Source organism: Crassostrea angulata, chromosome 1 (genome assembly GCF_025612915.1).
Source record: "Crassostrea angulata isolate pt1a10 chromosome 1, ASM2561291v2, whole genome shotgun sequence".
NCBI lineage: Eukaryota > Metazoa > Mollusca > Bivalvia > Ostreida > Ostreidae > Magallana > Magallana angulata.
The window spans coordinates 51,177,304-51,203,111 of NC_069111.1; the positions used below are offsets into that span (position 1 = coordinate 51,177,304).

Sequence of the window (25,808 nt, forward strand, 5' to 3'; positions counted from 1 at the left end):
CTGACCCTGGTGATAGGTATGGAGACCCTGGTGATAGGTATACTGACCCTGGTTATGGGTATCCAGACCCTGGTGATGGGCACACAAACTCTGGTGATACGTACTCTGACCCTGGTGATAGGTATGGAGACCCTGGTGATGGGTATACTGGCCCTGGTTATGGGTGTACAGACTCTGGTGAAGGGCACACAGACTCTGGTGATACGTACTCTGACCCTGGTGATAGGTATGGAGACCCTGGTGATGGGTATACTGGCCCTGTTATGGGTATACAGACCCTGGTGATGGGCACACGGACTCTGGTGATACGTACTTTGACCCTGGTGATGGGTATGAAGACCCTGGTGATGGGTATACTGGCCCTGGTTATGGGTGTACAGACTCTGGTGAAGGGCACACAGACTCTGGTGATACGTACTCTGACCCTGGTGATAAGTATGGAGACCCTGGTTATGTGTATACTGGCCCTGGTTATGTGTATACTGACACTTGTGATGGGCACACAGACTCTGGTGATACGTACTCTGACCCTGGTGATAGGTATACTGACCCTGGTGATGGGTATACTGACCCTGGTTATGGGTATCCAGACCCTGGTGATGGGCACACAAACTCTGGTGACACGTACTCTGACCCTGGTGATAGGTATGAAGACCCTGGTGATGGGTATACTGGCCCTGGTGATGGGTGTACAGACTCTGGTGAAGGGCACACAGACTCTGGTGATGGATATAATGACCCTGGTGATAGGTATGGAGACCCCGGTGATAGGTATACTGACCCTGGTTATGGGTGTACAGACCCTGGTGATGGGCACACAAACTCTGGTGATACGTACTCTGACCCTGGTGATAGGTATGGAGACCCTGGTGATGGGTATACTGGCCCTGATTATGGGTGTACAGACTCTGGTGATGGGCACACAGACTCTGGTGATACGTACTCTGACCCTGGTGATAGGTATGGAGACCCTGGTTATGTGTATACTGGCCCTGGTTATGTGTATACTGACACTTGTGATGGGCACACAGACTCTGGTGATACGTACTCTGACCCTGGTGATAGGTATACTGACCCTGGTGATGGGTATACTGACCCTGGTTATGGGTATCCAGGCCCTGGTGATGGGCACACAAACTCTGGTGACACGTACTCTGACCCTGGTGATAGGTATGAAGACCCTGGTGATAGGTATACTGACCCTGGTTATGGGTGTACAGACCCTGGTGATGGGCACACAGACTCTGGTGATACGTACTCTGACCCTGGTGATAGGTATGGAGACCCTGGTTATGTGTATACTGGCCCTGGTTATGTGTATACTGACACTTGTGATGGGCACACAGACTCTGGTGATACGTACTCTGACCCTGGTGATAGGTATACTGACCCTGGTGATGGGTATACTGACCCTGGTTATGGGTATCCAGGCCCTGGTGATGGGCACACAAACTCTGGTGACACGTACTCTGACCCTGGTGATAGGTATGAAGACCCTGGTGATGGGTATACTGGCCCTGGTTATGGGTGTACAGACTCTGGTGAAGGGCACACAGACTCTGGTGATGGATATAATGACCCTGGTGATAGGTATGGAGACCCTGGTGATGGGTATACTGACCCTGGTTATGGGTATCCAGACCCTGGTGATGGGCACACAAACTCTGGTGACACATACTCTGACCCTGGTGATAGGTATGGAGACCCTGGTGATGGGTATACTGGCCCTGGTTATGGGTGTACAGACTCTGGTGATGGGCACACAGACTCTGGTGATACGTACTCTGACCCTGGTGATAGGTATTGAGACCCTGGTGATGGGTATACTGACCCTGGTTATGGGTATCCAGAATCTGGTGATGGGCACACAAACTCTGGTGACACATACTCTGACCCTGGTGATAGGTATGGAGACCCTGGTGATGGGTATACTGGCCCTGGTTATGGGTGTACAGACTCTGGTGATGGGCACACAGACTCTGGTGATACGTACTCTGACCCTGGTGATAGGTATGGAGACCCTGGTGATGGGTATACTGGCCCTGTTATGGGTATACAGACCCTGGTGATGGGCACACAGACTCTGGTGATACGTACTCTGACCCTGGTGATAAGTATGGAGACCCTGGTGATGGGTATACTGGCCCTGTAATGGGTATACAGACCCTGGTGAAGGGCACACAGACTCTGGTGATACGTACTCTGACCCTGGTGATAGGTATGAAGACCCTGGTGATGGGTATACTGGCCCTGGTTATGTGTATACTGACACTTGTGATGGGCACACAGACCCTGGTGATACGTACTCTGACCCTGGTGATAGGTATGAAGACCCTGGTGATGGGTATACTGACCCTGGTTATGGGTATCCAGACCCTGGTGATGGGCCCACAGACTCTGGTGATACGTACTCTGACCCTGGTGATAGGTATGAAGACCCTGGTGATGGGTATACTGGCCCTGGTTATGGGTGTACAGACTCTGGTGAAGGGCACACAGACCCTGGTGATACGTTCTCTGACACTGGTGATAGGTATGGAGACCCTGGTGATGGGTATACTGACCCTGGTTATGGGTGTACAGACTCTGGTGATGGGCACACAGACTCTGGTGATACGTACTCTGACCCTGGTGATAGGTACGGAGACCCTGGTGATGGGTATACTAGCCCTGGTTATGGGTGTACAGACTCTGGTGATGGGCACACAGACTCTGGTGATACGTACTCTGACCCTGGAGACCCTGGTGATGGGTATACTGACCCTGGTTATGTGTATACAGACCCTGGTGATAGGTCATGGGTAGATCTACAAGGGGTCAGTGACCTGTTCACCCCTAATACCCCCCCCCCCAACAAAATAGCTCCTGAGTAAAAAGAAAAAAGGAAAATAGATTTCCTCTTTCTTCCCCTCCTAGTCTTGGATTTTTTTATTTATTTTGGACTAAGGTATTTGTAGAACCTGGTGAATGGAACAATGCACGAGATAATTTCGGTTTACATAAAGTCTTTATACTATCATACATGTATGTAATGAAACCATGATATTTTGTTCAGGCACCTAGCATCGTAGCAAAGTGGGTTGAGGGCAGACTCATCCAATCTTGCCTTGAAAAAAAAAAACCCAACTCAAAAATACTTTTTAAATAATTGAAAATCCTAATCCGTGGGGGTAGGGGGCTAAGTGTACCTTTAACTTCAATTTCACAGTTTATTTCCTCTCTTTCATTTCAAATTTTACACGGTCCCAAAAACATTGGGGGGGGGGTGCAACTGTATGTTAATTTCCTTTTTTATAAGTAAATCCAAGAAAAATATTTGCTGCGAGAAAACGTGTGCTGGAGGGGGGGGCAGTCCCGTCCCCCTGTCCCTGCCCCCATTCCAACCCCCCCCCCCCCCCTCCGATGCTAAGTGCCTGTTGTTTTCCTGTAACATTGATTTTGATTGTTCTCTCAATTATTTATTTAATTTTTTGGTGTAAAATCTAATGTACATAACATTTTAATCACTTCTGATCATATTTTTCATATAAAAATCGCATTTTTAAATTGCACATATATCAGTTCGAAGTTCCTCCAAATAGCTTTCGAATTTCCTCCCAATCGTTTACCGATCCCGATGGAAAGTTGGTTCACGCATGCGCACATCCTGGTTATAGTGCCTGGTTATGGGATATAAAAAATACCCTATTCTATACCTCATTTTCCTAGTGATAAAAAAATCGGATGGAACGAAAAAATCCGAATAGATAGCACTTACTGGCTGTATCCGGGAAATGGCTCAGAAACTTTCATGAATAGTTGGTTAAAATATAAAATAAAATCTGTTGGTGACAAAAACAGGTTTACCATTCAGACGACATTTCAAATCCTCTTCTATGTACACATATAACAGTTCATGTATACACAAGTACGACGGCCCATAGCGGTCGTCACTTTTGTGTGAAAGGTATTTTCACTGAAACTCGACGCTGTTTAAACATGTTAAACACATTACACACTAAAGTAAAAGTTTTCAAAGTGAACAGTGGTATGTTTATTATTTTATGTACATTTTACACCAGCTTTATGTGTAAAGTGTCAGAAAAAGTTTCATACACTCTACTGCAGTACAGCTAAAATTCAATAATTCACTGGGCCCGCAAGATGTCCGCACAAATCAATAAGGGAGCATTTGAAGGCGAAGTTTTTACGATTGATATGTATTTTTCTTTTCGGTGGGAGGAGGGAAGGGGGGTCTACACTATACACAAAAATATGTTACTTTAAACTGTTAAAGGGACTTCAATCACTGAGCACATAGACCAAAGCATCAAAATTCGTGATTTTCATAACCAAAAAATGTCTTACTTCACAGATAATTGTCGCAATCGAAATCATTCACCACATGTTTAATTTGTCTCCGAACCGCAGTTTGTAGAGCGGAGTCTACAAGAGAGCGCCTCCTGGTTTAGAGGGTGTTCGATTCATGCATACGATGGTCGTTTTTTTGTGCTTGTACATCATTTTAAGTACAGCATTTTTTTTTATATTTTTTTTTTATATAGAAGAATATTATTTAAAAATTTATTTAAAACACTACAGATTACGGCACAAAATACATAATTACCCAATCACAACTTCTCGACATTTCCGGCAGACCCCGAAAAACCTCGAATGTATTACACAGGCGCCCCCTTTTTATAAATCTTAATACAACACATTTTACGATCTGTTGAGATCTGAGTTAGAAATCATTAAAGTAGATGATATACCCTAGAATATTTTAATATAATATTTATAAACGATATACAGTGCATGCTGTATAGCTTATGCTTATTTTGATTGGAAGCGACTCAATTTTGTATAAAATTCTTACCTCAGGTAAATGTACGTTAATACATTCGGGTGTTTTCCGAGCTTCCCGGAAAGGCCCGAGAAGTTGCGGTTACATAATTACCATGTGTCATTCAGTATCAATAGCGCTAGCACCGACATCGGATTCTCTAGCGAATTGAAACAAAGAAGGAAAAATTGGCACAAATGTATATTTGTTTAAATATTGGTGAATGTAGCATTTTTTCATGCATATACCAAGCAAACCTTCAAATATAAGATTTATTTATGATATATAATTACATTGTACATTTTGTCATTTTTAGAATATCTGGGTGGAACAGGCCCCTCCCATATTGTGACATTGGACTAAAAAATAAAACCGGACACATAACACCGTTTTTAAAAGGGGACAGACCTACCTAACAAAAAGGGGGGAGGGGATACAAACTTTCTTAAATTCTAAACTTAAAGGAGGTGGGGTTATTTAAGGAATAGGGAATCATTCTTTGAGTATTATGAGGTGATAATTTTGGTCATGGCGTGATTAAATCCAATAAAGACCGAAGGGCTTTATGATAGCTTTGATCACGCCCCGACCGAAATTATCACGCACCTCATAATAGTCAAAGAATGGTTCCTTATTACTTACATTTATATAATTTTCAGCAATATAAACGATTGAATATTTGAATATAAATGAGCAAAAACCCAATTTTACGTCATTTGAATTTATTGGATTGTATGGTACAAAATCGATACTTAGTGTTATTACAGGAGTGTAAATATTGCCGTACAAAAAATGTGCGTTTATGTCCGGTGATATTGTAAAATTATTTCGAGATCGATTGATATAGTTTTAGCAACTTGCATGAAAAACAAAGGATGCATGGACTGCACGGACCGACGTCCGACGACAGACCCTCTGGCTGTTCCGTTCATGTTACTTTCTAGTAATTGATACTTTTGGGGGTATTTTTAATCCCGTTATATTAATTTTTTTTAATAAAAATTTTTAGAAAGATGTTAATAAATAGTAAAATGGCCCTCCTGGGTGGTTTAATTGTATATCGTAAGACGGCAGCGATTAGACATATGACATTCAAATGTTAGCCGACTTTTAGAAATACCTTCGTCGGAAAATTAATTTTTAAAAATGTTTACCTATGGAGAGGCAAAATTTAAATATTATGTGACCCTTTAATTGAACCAAATGTTTAGCCGGTTCCTGTGTGTTAATTGTAACAAGGGAATTTTTTCCAGTAGTTTTCAAGCCAACATTAATAAGTCATACTTGATAAGCATGTTGTGACACAAGTCGCGGTCGGTTACAAAAACCGGAATGAGGGAGAGTTTAGGCACAACACTTTACTTGTAACCACAGCCTCATGTACAAGTAGCATGTTATCGTAGTTTTCTGTGAGTCAGTTGCTGCTAAATAAACTCGGGTGCGTACTCAGACTGTTCACATTACTTAATGCATATGAGGGTTTCCTTTAAATTTGCTTTTATTTACACTTACGACGTAATGGGAGTATAAACTCGAGTTCCAGATGAAGTCGCCCGATCTTGTTGATTTCCACATCTGGAACGTACGAAAGCCTATTATATCATATATGTTACTAAAAAATAAACAAAAAGCATCGTCGGAACCCAAGGGTTTTCTATTCGTTACACTGCTTTCAATCAATCCTTGGGGGCAATTAAAAGAAAAGTGTAACGGATAGAAACCCTATGGTTCCGACGATGACAACAAGGAGTAAACAATTCCAAACGACACCTCCCTTTGTCGGCTTTGCTAGATTCCCTGCATAGATAGGAATAAAATATAAAGAGCTGTCAAATATGTAGAATTGCAATTTCGCCAAAAGTAACAGGAAATACTCAATTCAACTCAATTCAATTTCTTTATTGCAAAAGACATACGTCTTATAGCACTTATAAGGTGAACATTACAAAAATACAAGCAAACATTCATTTTTTGGGTGGTGGTTTCTGCGGAAAAATTCCAAATTAAGGTATTCCATCCATAACTGAAGTTAATTTAACAAGTTTGGTATAATCTACATGCATTGAATAGGCATTCTAAAATTTGTATGGGGCTGACATAAACCAGACTCGGGAGTATGTATGCAGTCGACTAAACGAACTTTTTGGACTTGAAACTTTTTTAATGTATTTTTAAAGAGTCGCAAAAATTGGGAAAATTCAATTTCTAAAAATATGTACGGTAAATTATGAATTTTTTCGCATTTCAAAGAGAAGAAAAGCTTTTGCAACTTGTTACCAAGATATTTGTGAGAAAATTATCTGTACTATAAAGATATATTGAAAAATGCGTTTTTTTCATAGACCTCAATGTTAAATTCGAGACATGATAAATTTGTTAACATTCAAATTTTAAATTTTTTTTCAAATATGATCCTTTATCAATTTATTTAATAAACCCTTTAAAATCAACTAATGATTTTGTAATCAGCCTTGCAATCTATTAGATATGAAATATGATAGTTATGGATGGACTACCTTAAATCAACGCATTCGGACAATTAGCATGCTGATTTATTATGACAAATTGTATCTATATATTTCACCTCATGGTCACATCACTAAACCGAGGGTTCCGCCAAAGCGGCGAATTCCACGCCGGTCTCTCCAGGCCAGCGAAATCGGTGTACGCCGGCGAATCCTCCCCGGTCAAATTAAGCAACAAGCCGGGTTACCAAAGCCTAAGGTCAACCGACGCCTACCATAGATTAGTTTGCCTTTTGAGAAGACGTTATTACGGGCCGCCGGAAGGCGGTCCGTTATTTGATATACATTTAGATATTGTTACTGCGTTTCTGCGGGATAGTTCTTTTTTAATAGAATTAATATTATGCTTATTTTTTATGAATTAAAAGTAAATGTGCATGTAGAAATATGTGTAATGCATTTTTAAAAAAAAATCATAAACATTTTGTGTTTTACTCGTAAATGAAAAATAGGTCATACTTTGCGTGTTTGGCGCGTTTTTATCGAGACTATAATCTATTCGGAAAATTTCGGAGTTCTTCATTCTTTTCAAAACAATGATCGGTATGCGGGACATACTAACGACCTGAAATACTAAAGACCTGAATGTCATTAAATTTGATATAAATGATATATTTGAATTTCTATGTGCCGTGTCAAGTAAAATGACTTGTTGTGTATATATATTTCCATGTAAAATGTGGTAGAAATATCATGAAATGACATCCATATCAATTAGTTACGCAAAAATATGACAGAAATGAAAATTTGAATTGACTGGAAAATTTCTATTTTATCACGTGGTCCCTTGAAATCATATAAACAGTAACGAACTCTTATGATATTCTTTATGATAATAGTAAAATGTTAAACTTCAAAACAAGTTGCTGAAAGTATATTAAAATTTATCATTGAAATTAGTACAACCAACTCTTATTTTCTTCTTTGTGGTGTGTGTTTATGTAAACAACCAATAATTCATATAACAATTATATTTTTTGCGGCCCTTTTGACGCTTGCGTCAATATGATTTCTTGTTACGCTTTTTAAACAGGAGTTGTTGAAACGGGCTCTATGAGAGTTATCTCGCTTAGGAGTCTATCTTCTCATTACCTAGCTAATTCTAACTAATGGATATAATTACAGGCACGTAGCATCATTTTTTAAGGAGCCAAAAAATATTGACAAGATAAAAAAAAAACTTCTCAACTGGTGGGGGGGGGGGGGGGGCAGAGCATAACGTACCCCTATAATTTCATATAACATCAATTTCACTGTTAATTTTTTTCTTTTTTCAATTTAAATTTTTTTACAAGGGTTGGGGGGGGGGTACTTCATCTTAATTTGTTTTGTTATGTGCAAATAAAAATAAAAGTTTGCTGCGAGAATAAGTGCCTGCATTACGTGGGAACAGAACGTACAAAAAATATCTAATAAACTTTTTTCTGTGCAATGTTATGTAATTTTAAAGTACATAACATTGTACAGAACAAAACACAAACGCATGTACATGTATTTGATTGGGTGACATTAGATGTGTTTATATGACCGATTTCTCTGACAACGTTTGCTGTGCATAAACAGTAAACAGTTATAAGGCGACCTATCAGTGGAAATGTTTTTCACGATAAAGTTGTGCATAAATATGCTCATATAAAGGCTAATATGTTTTGCAAAGGTGATTAGTTTAGCTTTAAGAATCATTACTAAACTATATTGCCATTATGCTTGCTTCAATATTAACTGCATTTGTGACGTCATTGCCTCACACAATCTCAATATTTAGTAATTTGCAGTTCGTTTAAATTATGATTGTGAATTGAGTTGTTTATAAAAAATAAACAAGCTGTATATCAAAGATAGAACTGAAATGCGTATAGTTGTTGAATGCTATACATATGCATTATCGGCAAACTCCAAGGTGCATGGATATAGGCATGATGATATAGGCATGATGAAGTTCTATTGTCCAATGTTATGTTTTATGTCATCATTGTATCGAACAGTACGGTGGCTACCATAGGACATATGCTTGAGATATTTTTTTTTAAATTCGTGACTTTTATTTCATGACCACAACTTTTATTTCGTGACCACGACTTTTATTTCATGGGAACGAATTTTATTTCGTGACCACGAATTTAAAAAAAAATATCTCAAGCATATGTCCTATGGCAGCCATCGTAGAACAGTCCTTTTCTAGCATTATATTTCTTTCTTTTTCGTTTTTTATATTCTTTGATAATTAGCATTTGCTAAACAATAATATAAAAATAACGGAAACGTACATGGTATTTGTTTTCCTTTACGTGGTATTTTTTCGCAATGACGGCAATATAATTATTAAAAAACAATCAGTCATTTGCAAACTGATTAAATGGTTTCAACAAAGTGGGAAACTCTAAACGAGAGAACCCTTTTCATATTTTATAAAACTACCCTAATTTTTTTCCACCAGGCCGCTGTGGTGTCCTAGCCATTAGTCATTGTGAATATACTAGGCAGATGGTGATTAATCTCAAGGAAGATGGTGATATACCACTGGGCATGTGGTGATATACCACTGGGCATGTGGTGATATACCACTGCATGGACAGATGGTGATATACAGTATTACTGCATGGGCAGATGGTGATATATCACTGGGCAGATGGTGATATACCACTGCATGGACAGATGGTGATATACAGTATTACTGCATGGGCAGATGGTGTTATATCATTGGACAGATGGTGATATACAGTATTACTGCATGGGCAGATGGTGATATATCACTGGGTAGATGGTGAAATACCACTGGGCAGATGGTGATATACCACTGCATGGACAGATGGTGATATACAGTATTACTGCATGGGCAGATGGTGATATATTACTGGGTAGATGGTGATATACCACTGGGCAGATGGTGATATACCACTGCATGGACAGATGGTGATATACAGTATTACTGCATGGGCAGATGGGGTTATATAATAATTATAATAATAATTGCAAGATTTTATATAGCGCTTTTAAAATTGGCGAACCATTTCTCAAAGCGCTTTACAATTATTACCCCAGCAGACCTTAAAGCATTCCAGAGCCTATCATTGGACAGATGGTTTTTTTACACTGCATGGGCAGATGGGGATATATCGTTGGGCAGATGGTGATATATTACTTGGCACTTGGCAGATGGTGATATACCACTGCATGGACAGATGGTGATATACAGTATTACTGTATGGGCAGATGGGGTTATATCATTGGACAGATGGTGATTTTTCACTGCATGGACAGATGGTGATATATCACTGCATGGACAGATGGTGATATACAGTATTACTGTATGGGCAGATGGGGTTATATCATTGGACAGATGGTGATTTTTCACTGCATGGACAAATGGTGATATATCACTGTATGGACAGATGGTGATATACAGTATTACTGTATGGGCAGATGGGGTTATATCATTGGACAGATGGTGATTTTTCACTGCATGGACAGATGGTGATATATCACTGCATGGGCAGACGGGGTTATATCATTGGGCAGGTGGTGATATGCCACTGCATGGACATATGGTGATAGACAATATCACTGCATGGGAAGATGATGATATACCATTGGGCGGATGGTGATACCACTGTGGCAAATTTATATATTACTGGGCTCATAGAGATATTTTACTGGACAGATTGTAATATACCACTGCATGGGCATTTGTGTTAATCACTAGGCGAGCAGTATAATTACTTATTAGGTTTGTTACTGACTATACCTACCTATTACTGAACAGATAGTGATAAATTATATTAACTGATATCTGGCGATATATACTGACATGTTACTGGACAGATGGTGATATATTACCGACAAATTACTGGGTGATTTATTACGGGACGGATAAGTATATATTTGTTGGCAGACTGCGACATATAACCGGGCATTTGGTGATGGTCACTTTGCAGTGTTAATATATAACTGGGTAACGATGAAGTATCAGATGTTGATATACTAGTATTACAGGACAGGTAGTGTTTTAGTTGTGGGCTGATATTGAAATATTGATGTTATAGATATGTTGATATCACTGATATCACAAATATCAATATTTTACACGGAAGATAGAGGGAAAAAACAACACGTGTACAAAACACAGTACTTACTGTAAATTATTTGCCAAAAAAAATATTTTGTTGAAGCTTAGAAAACCTATGTATTGGAATATGTAACTTGCTCAGAACAAGTTGAATATGCGAAATTCAGAGAGGTTCATCTAAAATTAAAATGAAAAAGTATGTTTTTTGTTAAATGATCGGTATTTATTCAAATTCACGTACCAGTATGTAACATTTAATATTTCCCAAGCGAAATATTCTTTGAAGCTCATAACACTTATGCATTGGAATATGTTACTTGTTCAGAACAAGTTGGATAACAGAACTAGTATGCGAAATTTGGAGCAGTTCATCAAAAATAAAAATAAAAATCTACTAAGTATGTTTAAGTTAAAAGATCGGCATTTTTTAAAATTCCCCTGCCCGTATGTATCAATGAATACCTTTTCTTATATCAATCGATCACTTAGTTTATACGTTAGAGGTAACTATTCCTGCACCATATCCGTATACTTCGCAAGATTTACAAAACTACAAGGTTAGAAAATTACAAATTACAGTCGTCAGCAGATTTCCAAATACGGGAGTAACCTCCACATATGGGAGAAGCGTTAAAGCAACAAGAGTTTTGTTTTTTGTGAATTATACTTTGCTACAAAGACATGGTACTATGATGATTCTAATATGGTACTATGATATATATATATATATATATATATATATATATATATATATATATATATATATATATATATATATATATATATATATATATATATATATATATATATATATATATATATATATATATAAAACTGACAAAAGTCTATTAACAGTTTTGGCCAGTAGAGTAGTTAATCATGATTTACAATATCTTAATTTCCGAAATAAAAACGGAATTTTATTTAGTACTAATTTTTTGCCATTTCACTAACGTAACGTAACGTAATAATTTCCGTAACGTAATGACTGGAATGTTAATAACGTATTCATTGTCTTTTTACCGAACAATTTAAATAAAAATAAAAGTAAAGATATTATTGTGGAAATCTGTTGCCAAATGTTAATTTTTTATATCTGTAATTAGGAAAAAAGAAAGATTTTTTATTTACGATTTGGACCTCTAGATTTTATGACAGCGATGAGAGGGTTTAATCTAATAACATCTGTGCAGATGTGTCTATCTCCCATTACACTGATACAGTATCCAAGTCATAAACCAAGTCAGGCATGGGACAATAGCAAGAATACGGTACTGGCACACCCATGACGTCTCCGGGTATTGTCCCACGCCAACTCTTTTAGTGATTCGGGAGCCCAGGATATCAACTGTTAGTCCACACACAACTGTGATGTAATATGCTGGAAGGGACGTTCACCACATATTGATTTTCAATTTCTGGTTCCTTTTTTTTTTACGTTAGAATTTTGGGTAACGAAATAAACTAGAGGTACTGTGAGCAAGCTCACAATTGATACCCCCCGCTAAGAAAAAAATCATAACGCATGTATTTTTGCTATTATAGAAAATATTGGATGAATCTATTTCACTGTCCATTTTCTATAAAAAACAACTGCTTTATTTTTGAAAACTGTTAATTTTTAGCTTCTAATATTTCCATTAATACAAGACATGACACAGACAGAATTTAGCTTTTTTGAAACAATGACCTTGAACTTTCTCAATTGACCTTGGGTCAAGGTCATGACACACCCTCTAATCATAAGAAATCTTTGTGTAAAGTAAGAACTTCCAATGTTTCCCCATAAGAAAGATATGGACCAGACACAAATTTTGCATTTTTTCTACCAGTGACCTTGACCTTGCCCAAATGACCTTGGGTCAAGGTCATGACACACTCTTAGGTCATAAGCAATCTTTGTGTGAAGTAAGATCTTCCAATGTTTCCCCATAAGAAAGATATGGACCGGACACGAATTTTGCACTTTTTCTGCCAGTGACCTTGACCTTGCCCAAATGACCTTGGGTCAAGGTCATGACACACCCTTAGGTCATAAGCAATCTTTGTGTGAAGTAAGAACTTCCAATGTTTCTCCGTAAGAAAGATATGGACCGGACACGAATTTTGCACTTTTTCTGCCAGTGACCTTGACCTTGCCCGAATAACCTTGGGTCAAGGTCATGACACACCCTTAAGTCATAAGCAATCTTTGTGTGAAGTAGGAACTTCCAATGTTTCTCCATAAGAAAGATATGGACCGGACACGAATTTTGCACTTTTTCTGCCAGTGACCTTGACCTTGCCCAAATGACCTTGGGTCAAGGTCATGACACACCCTTAGGTCATAAGCAATCTTTGTGTGAAGTAAGAACTTCCAATGTTTCTCCATAAGAAAGATATGGACCGGACACGATTGCACAGACAGACGGACAGACAGACAGACAGACAGACAGACGGACAGACGGACGGACGGACAAGGTGATTCCTATATACCCCCCCAAACTTTGTTTGCGGGGGGTATAAAAACAACTAACAATGGTGTCGTTTATGTAATATTTATATATTAAAAATACTACAAGGCAAGTCTGCCCGAGGTACATGTGACACTAAGTCTGTTTATCTCAATCTAAATGTACTACACAACAGGTAGGCCCAAATACCACAGAAAACCTCTTAAAGTTAGCATGTATTTCAGCATTTCTGTGGTATTTAGGGCGATCTTACAGAAAAATACAGAGAAAAATATGAGCGGTGACAGAAATGCTGTAGTTTTTCCCCAAAGTTTGAAAGTTTGATACAGGAACGTAGAATAAAAAATGAAAGAAAAAATTCACTGTTCATCTACGACTGATAACAACTCCGTTAACAGGAAATAAAGTATTAACAATTGATATATAATATATATGGTAATAATATATGTATACATATAATGTTTATAAATTGCTCTTCTATTACTTTGCAACCATTGAAAACTATAACACAATTTTCTTATTTCTAAAATTAACATGATGTCTTTCATATTACACAAGAATAACCAAAAAAAAATGAAAAAAAAAAAAACAAGAATGGAAAATTAAAAAAAACAACCTTACAAAAAGTCTTTAAAATGTTTTCCTCAACATTTTTCTTATATTTCTGCAATGAGCTGATCAAAACAAGTGGCTACAGTTTCAATACTTGTAAAGTAAGAGATAGCTTTGTGGTACAGCTGTTCCTCTGAGCAAATTGTATTGTCCTTCATAAACATAGAAAAATAAGAATATGTTAAAAAAAATCAACAGAAAAAAAGAACCGTAAAAAAATGTCCTTCTCCTTCTTCTCAAATCATATGGCCCCCTTTTGTATCAACTCGCACTTTGTGCCACACATAACAAGTCTCCTTTAAAAAAATCCTTCAGTATATTCCATCACTTTGCAGAGTGTGGGTTTTTTTTTTAAATATTTACAATATCAATAGTTCTCACCAAAATAAGATTCCAGATTTTTTTTATTTACCCGAATTGAATGTTATCCTTAAGTAAAATAACATACCCAAAATTATGGCAATAAAAAGCGTTTCTGACTCCAAAAATCAACTTTTGAAATTTTTAATCCTAGTATCATGATTTCCTCAGTGTTTATTTGTCAAAAAAAAGCTAGAGACAGTTATTCACAAAAAAACTTTCACAAAACTTGGGTTTTGCTGGTAATTGTTTTTTGATTAGCAATATCGGAAAGGAAAAAAAAATAAAGAAAGCGTTTACAACTCTTGGAGACAAACTTCTCCCGTGTGCCTCATCCAAAGAGTCGAGACTTCCTGACTTTGTAGGTGGACACCAGTATAATAATGCATCTACATGGTTGTCTAGGACAACCGTCACCATGGATATTCCTGATCACAAAATGCACCACTTAATTACCTAATTACTTCGTTTATATAACAGAATGCAGCTCCATTCTAGAAAGAAAACAACCTTTATCTCAAAACAAAAAGATTTCAATTCACCTACTAACAACTAAAAATAAAATACATAGTATCAAAATGATCTACCATTTGGTAGTTGAATTGTAGACTTCCATTTTGTTTTTACTGGTCAGCTTCTTTTTGTATCACACTCAGACAGATGTCCTAAATAGTTCACAGAAAAAAATATCTTTACGCAAAAGAAGACAGCTGAATATATATAATAGACATAATAACATTGAGCTCAAAAATTAAATGAAAAAACAAAAATACCACAAATCTGATCATTATGACATCATAAAAATAAACGTCATCAATGCATATCAATTCACATAATGATTAATGACATACCTAGTCCTACTAAGAGGTAGCAACCCAGAAAAATAGAGAAATTTTTCACACCTTGCCAAAATAAAAGAGGGGGTCTGATTCTTCAGAAATTGAAAATAAATCCCTCTGCTTTTACATTTATCTTATATAAATAGAAATTTAAATTCGTATCATTCATTTCTCTATAAAAAATACTTTGTTTTGCAAAACTCATTTATCATATTGCCTTGATCCCTTGTGAAATCAAAACTTTTAATCAAATTTGGTTTTAAATGGAAAAAAAAGAAGAGAAAAGAAAACTGGAATTTGAGATTGAAGACATTATCAGCCAAAAACTATTCTAAATGACAGCACATTGTAAAGTTATTTCATCAAATTTACAAATACACATACAATTTAATATATATACAAGTTTTCCTGAACATTCAACATAACATAAATGTATATATTGTCTTTTATCTACACACATATAAATGATGAACTAGTACCATATATGTACATGACGTTATCAGCACTTTCATTATTTTTTGTAAGAAAAATACGTGACAAAAAATGTGAGTGAGATAGATGTGATATACCCGTACTCAACATAGAATATAAATGCATATCCCAGTCCAAAAATCATCATTGACATATTAACATATTACACATCGAGGTATAAACACCCGCTTACTAACTAAACTATTAATTTGGCTACGGCAGAAACTTCTGTTCCTTACGTGATACCCATAATGACCAATTCCTTAAGGAAAAAAAAACATAAGAGAAAAAAATCTGAAATTCATACACAACTGATTCAGAGTTTTGTAATTTGCAGATATAACTCGTACTCAGAATTTAACTCTGAAGGTGCCATCTTGTAACAAACATCAAATTTTTATTCGAAACAATAACAACAGAAATATGAGATGGCACTTAACTTTGAAGAATATCTTAAGACTTAAAATTAATTTTAAAAAGTATGAGAGATAAAAATAACCAATGCCCGTAATTGTCATCCTTTTTTTCCCAACAGCAGATACAACACCTGAACACTTTTAAACAAGTTAATTACACATTCATACATAAAAAAAGATTCGATACAGAGGAAGATTATTAGATATAACACCCGTAGTCCTGTAATTATTATAAATGTGCTCTAAAATTCTAAGTATTGTCAATGCTGGAACTTTAAGTTTTCCAACGAAATTATCATTTATATTCAATAACTATGCGTATTATTAACTCAATGAATTCAGATCATTCAGTAGAGGTAAAAAAAAAAATAAATGACCACTGTTATTCTTGGCAAAAAAAGGGGGTGGGTGTTGACAAAATCTTAAAAGGTTGATATATTATTAATGGTATATTATTAATATTTGGTATTGGGGTAGATGGGATGATAAATAAAAAAAATTTATTGCTTCAATGGAAGAAAAAACTCAATTTTGATAAAGTTTGCTGAATGACCCAATCGGCAATACTGTTTAAATGTGAGCAAAACAATGACTGGGAAAAGTCTTCCTTCTTAAATGAATAATGAAACAAACTAAAATAAATATCAAGACATTCACATTGCACGCAAAAGTAGTGGTAACCTGATGTTGAAGATTTGCAGTAGAATAAAATATATCTTCTCAAAATAATTTTGTTGCTCTGAGGCATATCAATGAGGTATTTGAAAAAGTTCCAAAGGTAAATATATTATAACCTGATAGACATATCAAAAATACATAAATAAACAATTAATCTTTGCTGCTTGCTTAATTAACAGACATCACAAATCAACAGAAAAAGATGAGGTATATCAAATTATCAGATTCAACAATCATGACAGATGCTGGAGTTACCCCCCTTGTCAGATCAATCGACACTGTCAACAACACATGAAAGAAAAAATTCAATGAGGTACTACTTGACAACAAAGTGTAAATATTAGGGGTGTTTACATATTACCCTTCTTAATTAAAGTTACAGTCATACAAACATGATTTAAAGACTAACAATATTACAAATGCACTGAGATATAATACAATGAGGTATATACTTCACTCTGAAACATTAAGTACCGCACTTCTTCATCGTAAATGTTCTGCAAGATGCATGGAGAAGTATGTCTTATCTTGACAGTTCTCATCACAAACAGGGCAGGCGAACGGCTTCAGGTTGCCACCTCGTGCATGGAGCTTACTGTGGATGCGGTACATTGCGTATTCCGAAAAATAGCACTCGCAGTGGTCACATTTGTAGAGTCTGCCGGTGGCTAATAGCGTTGATATACTCTCGGTGGAGTTGTCTAACCCTGAGCTTGTTACCTGCTGGTAGGTGGAGCCGCTGTGGTCTGAGTGTATACTGGCCTCGCTGGGGCTCCTGACGTCTTCCTGTAGAAGCTCGAGGCCGCTCTTGCAGCATTTATTGACCTGAATACCAATGTCGACCGAGTTGGCCTTGATTCCCGGTGCCACGGTAACAGACGGTCTGAGGACGTTAGACCCGGCTGCTGGCCAGGACTTTTCTTCTGAGGTAGGAGAGGGGAGGAGATTTTCCTGACTTTCACTTCTTCTGTGGGTTTTCTCAGCCTTTTGTACACTGAGATTGAGGGCGTCAGCTTGAGGTGTGTGGTGACTAGTCTCTAGAAATCCGGCGGAGGAACGGAGAGGTATCTCTGAGGTAGGAGTTGGTAATGAGGTATTGAATATCGACGGAAATGAGGAGGCTGCTGCCGCTACAGCTGCCTGGTGATTCTGGTAACTCATAAATAATGCATTTGACATTGCAACTGAGGTAGGTGTGTTGAAGAAACTGCTGTATGCTGAATCAGCATAGGAGGTTACTTCCTCCTTGCGTTCATCTGGTGAAGCATGCAGAGGCATACTGCTGCTGTTGTTCTTCACAGGAGTTCCATCATTGCCGTTTGTTGATGGCAGCATGTTTTCCTGAGAGGATGCGCTGTTTTTGACGAAGAGATCCCATACACTCTCGGCGGATATGCCATGACGACGGGCATGTCTTCGTAGAGTTGAACCTCTGGTAAACTTAGCTCCACATATTGAGCACTGGTAAGGCTTTATCCCTGCATGAAGCTTGATATGAGATTTCATGTTGTTTTTGTAGCCGAATCGTTTACCACATATAGGACAGCTGTATGGTTTCTGACCCTCATGGACTTTCATATGAAATGCCATGTGACTGGCCGGAAACTCATGCCCACATATACTGCACATCTCTTTGGGATCATCAGCATCCGCTATTCCGGATTGGTTAGCTGCCTGTTCCAGATTCTCAACATCTCTGTCGGGTGAGGCCTCATTATCTATGGAGTCTGACAGAGCTTCAGAGTCCATAGGTTCCTGCTCTTCGTCTCCATCTTCCAGCGAATCTTCATCATAGTCACCACTTCCTGGGGCTCCAGGCATGTATTGCAGAGACTCCTGTTCTTCTTTCGTGAGATTGTGGTTTTTCAAATGGCTGACCAAGTCACTTTGAGCCTCTACTGTCGATCCACAGTGCTTGCAGGTCCAGGGGCCTTCTGCATGCTGGCGTTTGATGTGTACACGAAGGCTGCCTTTACTGGTGAAGGAGGCAGCACATAACGCACAGGCATACCCAATCTCTCCTAGATGAGCTCTCTCATGGGTGATTCGTAGACCTGCCTTTGAAAATCTGTCCCCACAAAATCGACAGGCATAGGGCTTGAATTTGGTATGTATCTGCTTGTGTACATGAAGCTGCCAAGATGAAGGGAAATTTTTACCACATATTTCACATTTGGTTTCCCCTCCTTCTACATTTTCTTTTGAATCCATCTTGCTTTCACCATTCGTTCCCAAATGATGATTCTGCGACTCATGCATTGAGGTAGTTTCATTGATATCCATGGAGTCTGAATCATCTTGACCTGAGGGGGTACTTCTCTCGGCCATTTTCATCTTTCCAGATTCTCTGGAGTTGTGTTTTTCTGAGTCGGAATCCTGGCCGTTTTCCACTTTGCTTTTCTCCCTCTGCATGTCTTCCTGTATAACGTCCCGTTGATATTGGTCTTCCTGTGTGACTGAGCTTGCATCATCATGTGAGGTTCCTGAGGGGGATTTGGACAAGTCCAGTCCAGCTGAGGTATTGTAGGGGGATAAAGAGTGACCCCTTGTTTCGCTGCTGCGTTTGATGTGAGGAGACCACCTGGACTCAGATGTGTACTGAGAGGATGGGAGATCGGACAAACCTTCATACATTTTGCTGCCCTGAGGTATTCGCTGTTCCTGAGCTTCTTTTTTGACAATGACTCCTGGGTATCCCACCACGGATTCCATTTCCTTCAGATACTTCCGATCCAGGAGGAATGGTGGGGTCATGAGAGGAGGTAATGATTTACTGAATGAGTTTGAGATTTTCCCTGACTGAACAACCTTAGATTCCACTGCTTTGCGAGATTCTGCAGTGGTTGGCCATGACGAGCCGTGGTCCGACGTTGAGCTAGTTCCCATTTTCTTCGTCTCGTCTTGAGGTACCATGCTGCACACTGCTGCTCGCAGTAGGGGGCACCGCTTTTCATGATAGCGCCGCGTTGTTGACCTGGTGAAAACTTTCCCACAATAACTACAGGTGCGGGACTTTCGAGGATATCCATTGGAGGTAAATTGGTATAAATCACTAGGGTACCCGTAATTCGGCATGGCAACCCCACTCAATCCGTACGGAAATGAATCTGTGGTTCCACTCCGGCCCCCACCCAGGGGACTTTCCCCTCTGAATGATTCCCCCTGACTGAAGTTGAGGGCCCCCATTGTGGAGGCAGCTGCTGCCAGCAATCCCTGAGTGCTGTTGGGTTGAGCTTTGTTACTCAAATCCATTGTAGAATAAATAGTCTTATATAAGTCTATAACAGATCCCTGATTTAAAGTTTTTCGCTTCTCTTTGCCTTGAACCACCATAGATCCAAGTGTTCCTGCCGTCTTTATTACCTGCAAAATATTGAAACACCGATTTATCGTATGATACATAAAAATGTGTAATGCACAGGCCAATTAAAAAATACTTAAAATGAATAAGTCCCTTAATAATTAGAGAAGATGAATATTTAATTAAAGGTTGTTTTTTTTCTTTTTTAAAAAACCACACATGCAATAGAGAAGTTAACTGCTTTCCTTGAGGATGGGGTAATGAATTATTACTTGGAAAAATAAGGTAATAGTTTTTACGCATTGTTTTACAAATAGAGTGCAATATAACTTCAGTAGAAATTAAATTCTATGCATGGCTATCTCTGAAGCGAAAAACAAGCCCCCGGGCAAGACAAATTTCCTCTTCACGTATTTCCCACCTGATTTGTTGTTGAAATTTCTGCTATTTACTGTTTTATGCAGGTAACTTGTAGCTTGTTTTGATTCTAGGAGATCAGAAAACTTGCTTTATAATTTTCATTTCTGAATCCTCTAGCTGCATTAAATTTAAAAAAATTCTTATGATGAATTAATTTTTTTTTAATTCTATAGTTGCATTATATTGTTAAAAAAATCTTTTTATAATGAATTAAATTTAATTCAGAGATTAAAACAAACAACAACATTTTTTTCCCACAAAATATAAAAAGATACATACTTTTTCATTGTTTTGAACACAGTTTAAATATTTCCATGAATCGATTAACAGAGAGTAAACTCCCTTTCATGTTTGAACACAAACGAGGACAAAATGACAGAAGAACTTCTAGAGTTGTTACAACTGTTTAATATGCACCAGGCTGATTGGATCTATACATTCCTGTGTTTATCTCGCTTGTAATTACTGTTTGTTATCAGGTCTGCAGTTATGTAATGACCAGATCACACCTTTTGATTTGAGTTGCTCATTCTGATTGTGCTGGTAGCAGGTGTCATAATTGCTTTGAAACATGTGTGGCATATATTCAGCTGAGCAGAAATCAGATTTAACATATGCATGTACAAAAAAGAAAACTATGCCACCAGGGCAATTAACTTTAAAGATTAAATATATGCAACAGTGGGAATGGAAAGGAAATCCAAAGTAAAACAATCTGTATTTTTGTGAACTAAATAAATGAAAAAAAAACTAAAAGAAAATGTTGCAATCTCTCTCTCTTTTATCTAACTGTAGTTTTCTATATCTTTTCATTTTCTCCTTCATATATGACAGTTTAATCATTTAAATCAGAATGAATGTTATCCCAACACAAAAAATACATCTCTCTCTCTCTCTCTCTCTCTCTCTCTCTCAGAAGTTTTGTGTTAAGTTTTTGTTTTCTCCTTCAGATATGACAGTTTATCAGTCTACATCAGAAAGACTGTTCATTTTCTACTCTTATCTCAGGAGCCCAATAATTGCCATGTTCAAGGTGTAATTTTGCACCTAAGATAATGTACAGTCTTCTGGTCAATTTCTTGAAGCTCCACTGGGCATGACCAATTTGACCTTGGTCTAAATATGGAAAAATCGGACATAAGTGCTCTGATTGCTCACAAGATAGCAGAGACATGAAAGGCAGTAGATTTTCTCATTCCAGCAAGACATCTTATCTGTTGAATCTTAAATTACCCTATCTGCAGGGCATTTATTTTGTAGAAATTGACAAGCTTCTCTCCCACCCTCGGTGCATTCCAACGACTGGTCAATATGGCACATTAAGTTAAGCAATCATACATAAAAACAGAAAGTAAAATTAAACAATCACTTCTTTAACATTCAGACTTTTAAAAAAAAGTTTTTATCTCCTTCAAAAAATGAGGAATAAATTGTGTGAAATTGACTACCAACTTATTATAATAATAAAGATCGCAGAATCACAATTAATACAGGTTTTGTGACATTTTCAATCTGCTGTAAATGAGTTTTGCATAAAAAAAATAATAATTCAGAACATGCATTTAAAATGAAAATTATAGCAATATATATTTTAATCAACATATTGTAATATCAATTTTAAGACTCATCACAGTAAGTTTTTAATAGGTGAACCAGAAGCCGCATTTTTCAGGTAAATATCACCCAGGTAGTAAAAATATTTGTGAAGGAGGGAGGGCCCAAGCTTTCGGTTAATTATTTATAGCTTCTAAAACTTTTGACTTATGTAATCAAGTTGGCAATACAAAAAAAAAACTATTAACAATCCTAAACCAAACGAAAATATAAATCTTCTCTTTGAGGAAATGAAAACAAGAGTTTTAAATTTCTGAATAGAAAATAACTACACAAAAAGTCCTGCCTTATAGTGCATTGTCCGTTGTTGTATAACTGTCCAAGAAATCCTCTTAAATTAATCTCTGTGCACCTGTAGCCAGCCCATGCTGGATGTAAACCAACATATTTAAATCAATGGGCAACTTTTACTTTTCCTTGACCACCATTCCCCGCTGGCTAACAGGAGTGGACATTTAAATGCAGTTCTTACAATTTAAACCCTAAGTAAATATGTGTTCACCCCGCTCACTCTTGCAGCAATATTGATGTCAGTGGACACAAAAACACAAGGCCCCACCAAGGTTATAGTTCTCTGCGCTTTAATCTTTGCCAGAGTGATTTTTGCAGAGCGAATTGATTTCTTTTCTCTAAATTTTGCACTGCTTTATTTTTTGTCAAAAGAAGTGATAGAAGGGTGATGAGGAAACGATCCAAGCACAATCATCCAGATACGGAACAAAATATGTACATCTTATGAATAATTTCTTCTTTTTCTTAATGTCTTGTTTTTTACTGTCAAAACAATTATATACTCAACAAAATTATCATGAATGAAAAATATTTACTTTGAGTGATCTCAAAGACTGAGCGATCTCAAAGACACAGTTCAGAAGTGACCAGAACAGTGGCATGTGACACATCCATTAAAAAAGTACACAATCTTTGCTGCATTTTTAGCATCGAAATTTATTTGGGTGACACAACTCCAACCAATATCTAGGCCTTACATGACAATGAAGTTCCTTACACATTCTAACGAGCCAAAGGAATTCTAACACGCAAATTGGGTTTCTTAATAGCATGATGAAAAAAAACTAAATGACATTAAATCAAAGGTAGGGGGAAATTGTCATGTTCTTGTCAAAATGCTGAAAGCACTCGGAGATGTCTACTAAAAACACAAATATATACACATGACTCGCACACTGCATTTTAAATATAACGTCCCTACATCAGGTCCAAGCCCCGTTCTTCACTTGTGATTCTGTTAAACCAAATAAGCTCTTAATCTCACGTAATTCAACTTCTAACCTTGCTTTGATTTATTTTTTTGTCAAAAGAAAAAAATTGATTATTTTTTTCTTCAAAAGAGAAAAGCATCTATATTAAACAGAGAAGGACCCAATTGCCCAAATGGGTTGTAAGAAAAGCCCGCTCAGTCTATTATGTCCCAAATGGGATATAAATTTGCTGTGCACCAAAAAAAAATTATATTTATTGAAATAATTATATGTTTAACAAAAATATTCAGTACTTTGGTTTTCTGTAGCTCAAAAGTTCGGGAGATTGGTCCTTCAGTAGATCCCCAGCTTCTTAAAGATCAATCTTGCAAACTGTTATACATGTAGTTTACAGAAAAAAAATTACTTACCAATAGTTTAATATTGAATTTAATGTATATTTATGCTGATCAATAACAAAATTACCAAGTAAAATTTTCCATTTATAGCACTATATATTTATATCCTATTTGAGGTATCAAACTACAGTGGGCTATTTAACCAATTCAGATGATTGGTCCAAACTTGCTAATAGCTGAAACAGGTAATTTCATTTATTATTTGCACAAATTTGCTGATCATAAAATCTTACAAGGTTTAAAATAGTTACATATATTGAAAGAAAAAACGTTTCCTCCCAATATTTTGTTTATCAAAGTAAATGAATCAGAAAATAGGGTTAAAATGTTGGACTTTACTGGAAAAATGGCACTTACATTGATATGGCAACTCTACCAGTTAAAGCTCATCCTGCAGCACACTGCTTATTCACACATGCTGCAGTTCTGTATAAACTAGTCAATTAATATATAACCACCTCTGAAGTCTGATTAGCAGAATAATCACTGAAGTCATACAGCAAAGGTCTCCGAGTGTCCATTTCATTGCAGCAGAGCAAATAAATTGGATGCATTCAAGAAAAACACTTCTTCAAAACTAAAGCCCTGAGGCCCACATGGAACTCAAAGTGTGAAAATTGAAATCTGTAGCTTTTACAAAATTTCACCTGAATTAGCAAAAAGATGAAAGTGCTAACCAAACTTTGCATTTTGTAATTTAATGAAAAACAGAGTTTTAACTGGTGAGAAATCTTAAAATAATTCATTATTGTTTGGAAATTTAAAACTCTCCCTTTGCAGGGCCCCAGTAAGATAAAGTGCAAAGAAGAATGTGTGACACAAGCTTTGGTATTGGTCAAGCAGTTCTTACATAACCCTTGTAAATCCAGGGAATGCAATTCATTGTTCACCTGAACAATAGAAATGGCCTGCAAAAACCCACACAAAAGCCTACCCCTGCTTGTGTCCAGATCATGTTGACACCTAGAAACTGTGTAATTGTACAGGCTGGACCACTCACACAACTGACCACTGTTTACCATCCTTTTTTATTATTAAAACCTCCATCTCAATGACTAAAATTTCCCCCTCACAGTGCACAACGTACTCTATTGATCAATTCCAGATCAATAAGCGCTCCCCATTCATTATGGTTTCTTGGATATACTCTAGAACAAGAGACCAAAAGTGTTTATATTTTCAAGAGAGTAAGCATTGGAGGTGTAAGCCACTTTAATTCAATCAGTATTAGAAAAAAAAACTAGAACCATAATATATTTAGATTGATATTTATAAAGATTTTTAAGGAGCGTGTTTGATTTGATTTGAATGTGATGCATTCCCTCAAGGTGACACCCTTCACTTTACTCTGTTATGCTATATGCTCCACCTTCCTCTCCTATCCTATTTAATATATCGATTGCCAATTGGAATTTGTGCAGAATAGATGTAAACAACGTTTTTTTTATATTGGAGAAAACACATAGATAAACGATTTCATAACAGTTACTGGAACCCAGAAATAAATTACACACATTTTAGATACTTTCTTTACAGTTCTCCAGCATCAAGGAACATTTTCTTAAAAACAATTTATGCTCAGAGGAGCAAGATATTAAAACATTGATGTG

General features: G+C 37.1%; 1 protein-coding gene and 1 long non-coding RNA gene across 6 annotated transcripts in view; both read right to left on the bottom strand.

Annotated features, from left to right (window-relative positions):
• Positions 1-4,856: 4,856 nt before the first annotated feature.
• Positions 4,857-7,544, bottom strand: LOC128167756 (uncharacterized). The gene is made up of 3 exons (XR_008241258.1): positions 7,407-7,544; positions 6,335-6,397; positions 4,857-4,982 (listed from the first exon to the last, which is right to left on the bottom strand). It is a non-coding gene; the product is annotated as an uncharacterized LOC128167756 (long non-coding RNA).
• Positions 7,545-13,934: 6,390 nt separating this feature from the next.
• LOC128173701 (zinc finger protein 27-like) overlaps positions 13,935-25,808 on the bottom strand; it is a 48,808-nt gene continuing 36,934 nt past the window's right edge. For 3 of the 5 annotated variants that reach the window (XM_052839373.1, XM_052839379.1, XM_052839381.1), the window contains one exon: positions 13,935-20,605. In XM_052839373.1, coding sequence (XP_052695333.1) covers positions 17,726-20,575 — 2,850 coding nt within the window. In that variant the 5' untranslated portion in view covers positions 20,576-20,605 and the 3' untranslated portion in view covers positions 13,935-17,725. Of the gene's footprint in view, positions 20,606-21,242; positions 21,849-24,555; positions 24,720-25,808 lie in introns of those variants that run through there. The other 2 variants (XM_052839388.1, XM_052839385.1) reach the window with 2 other exon arrangements.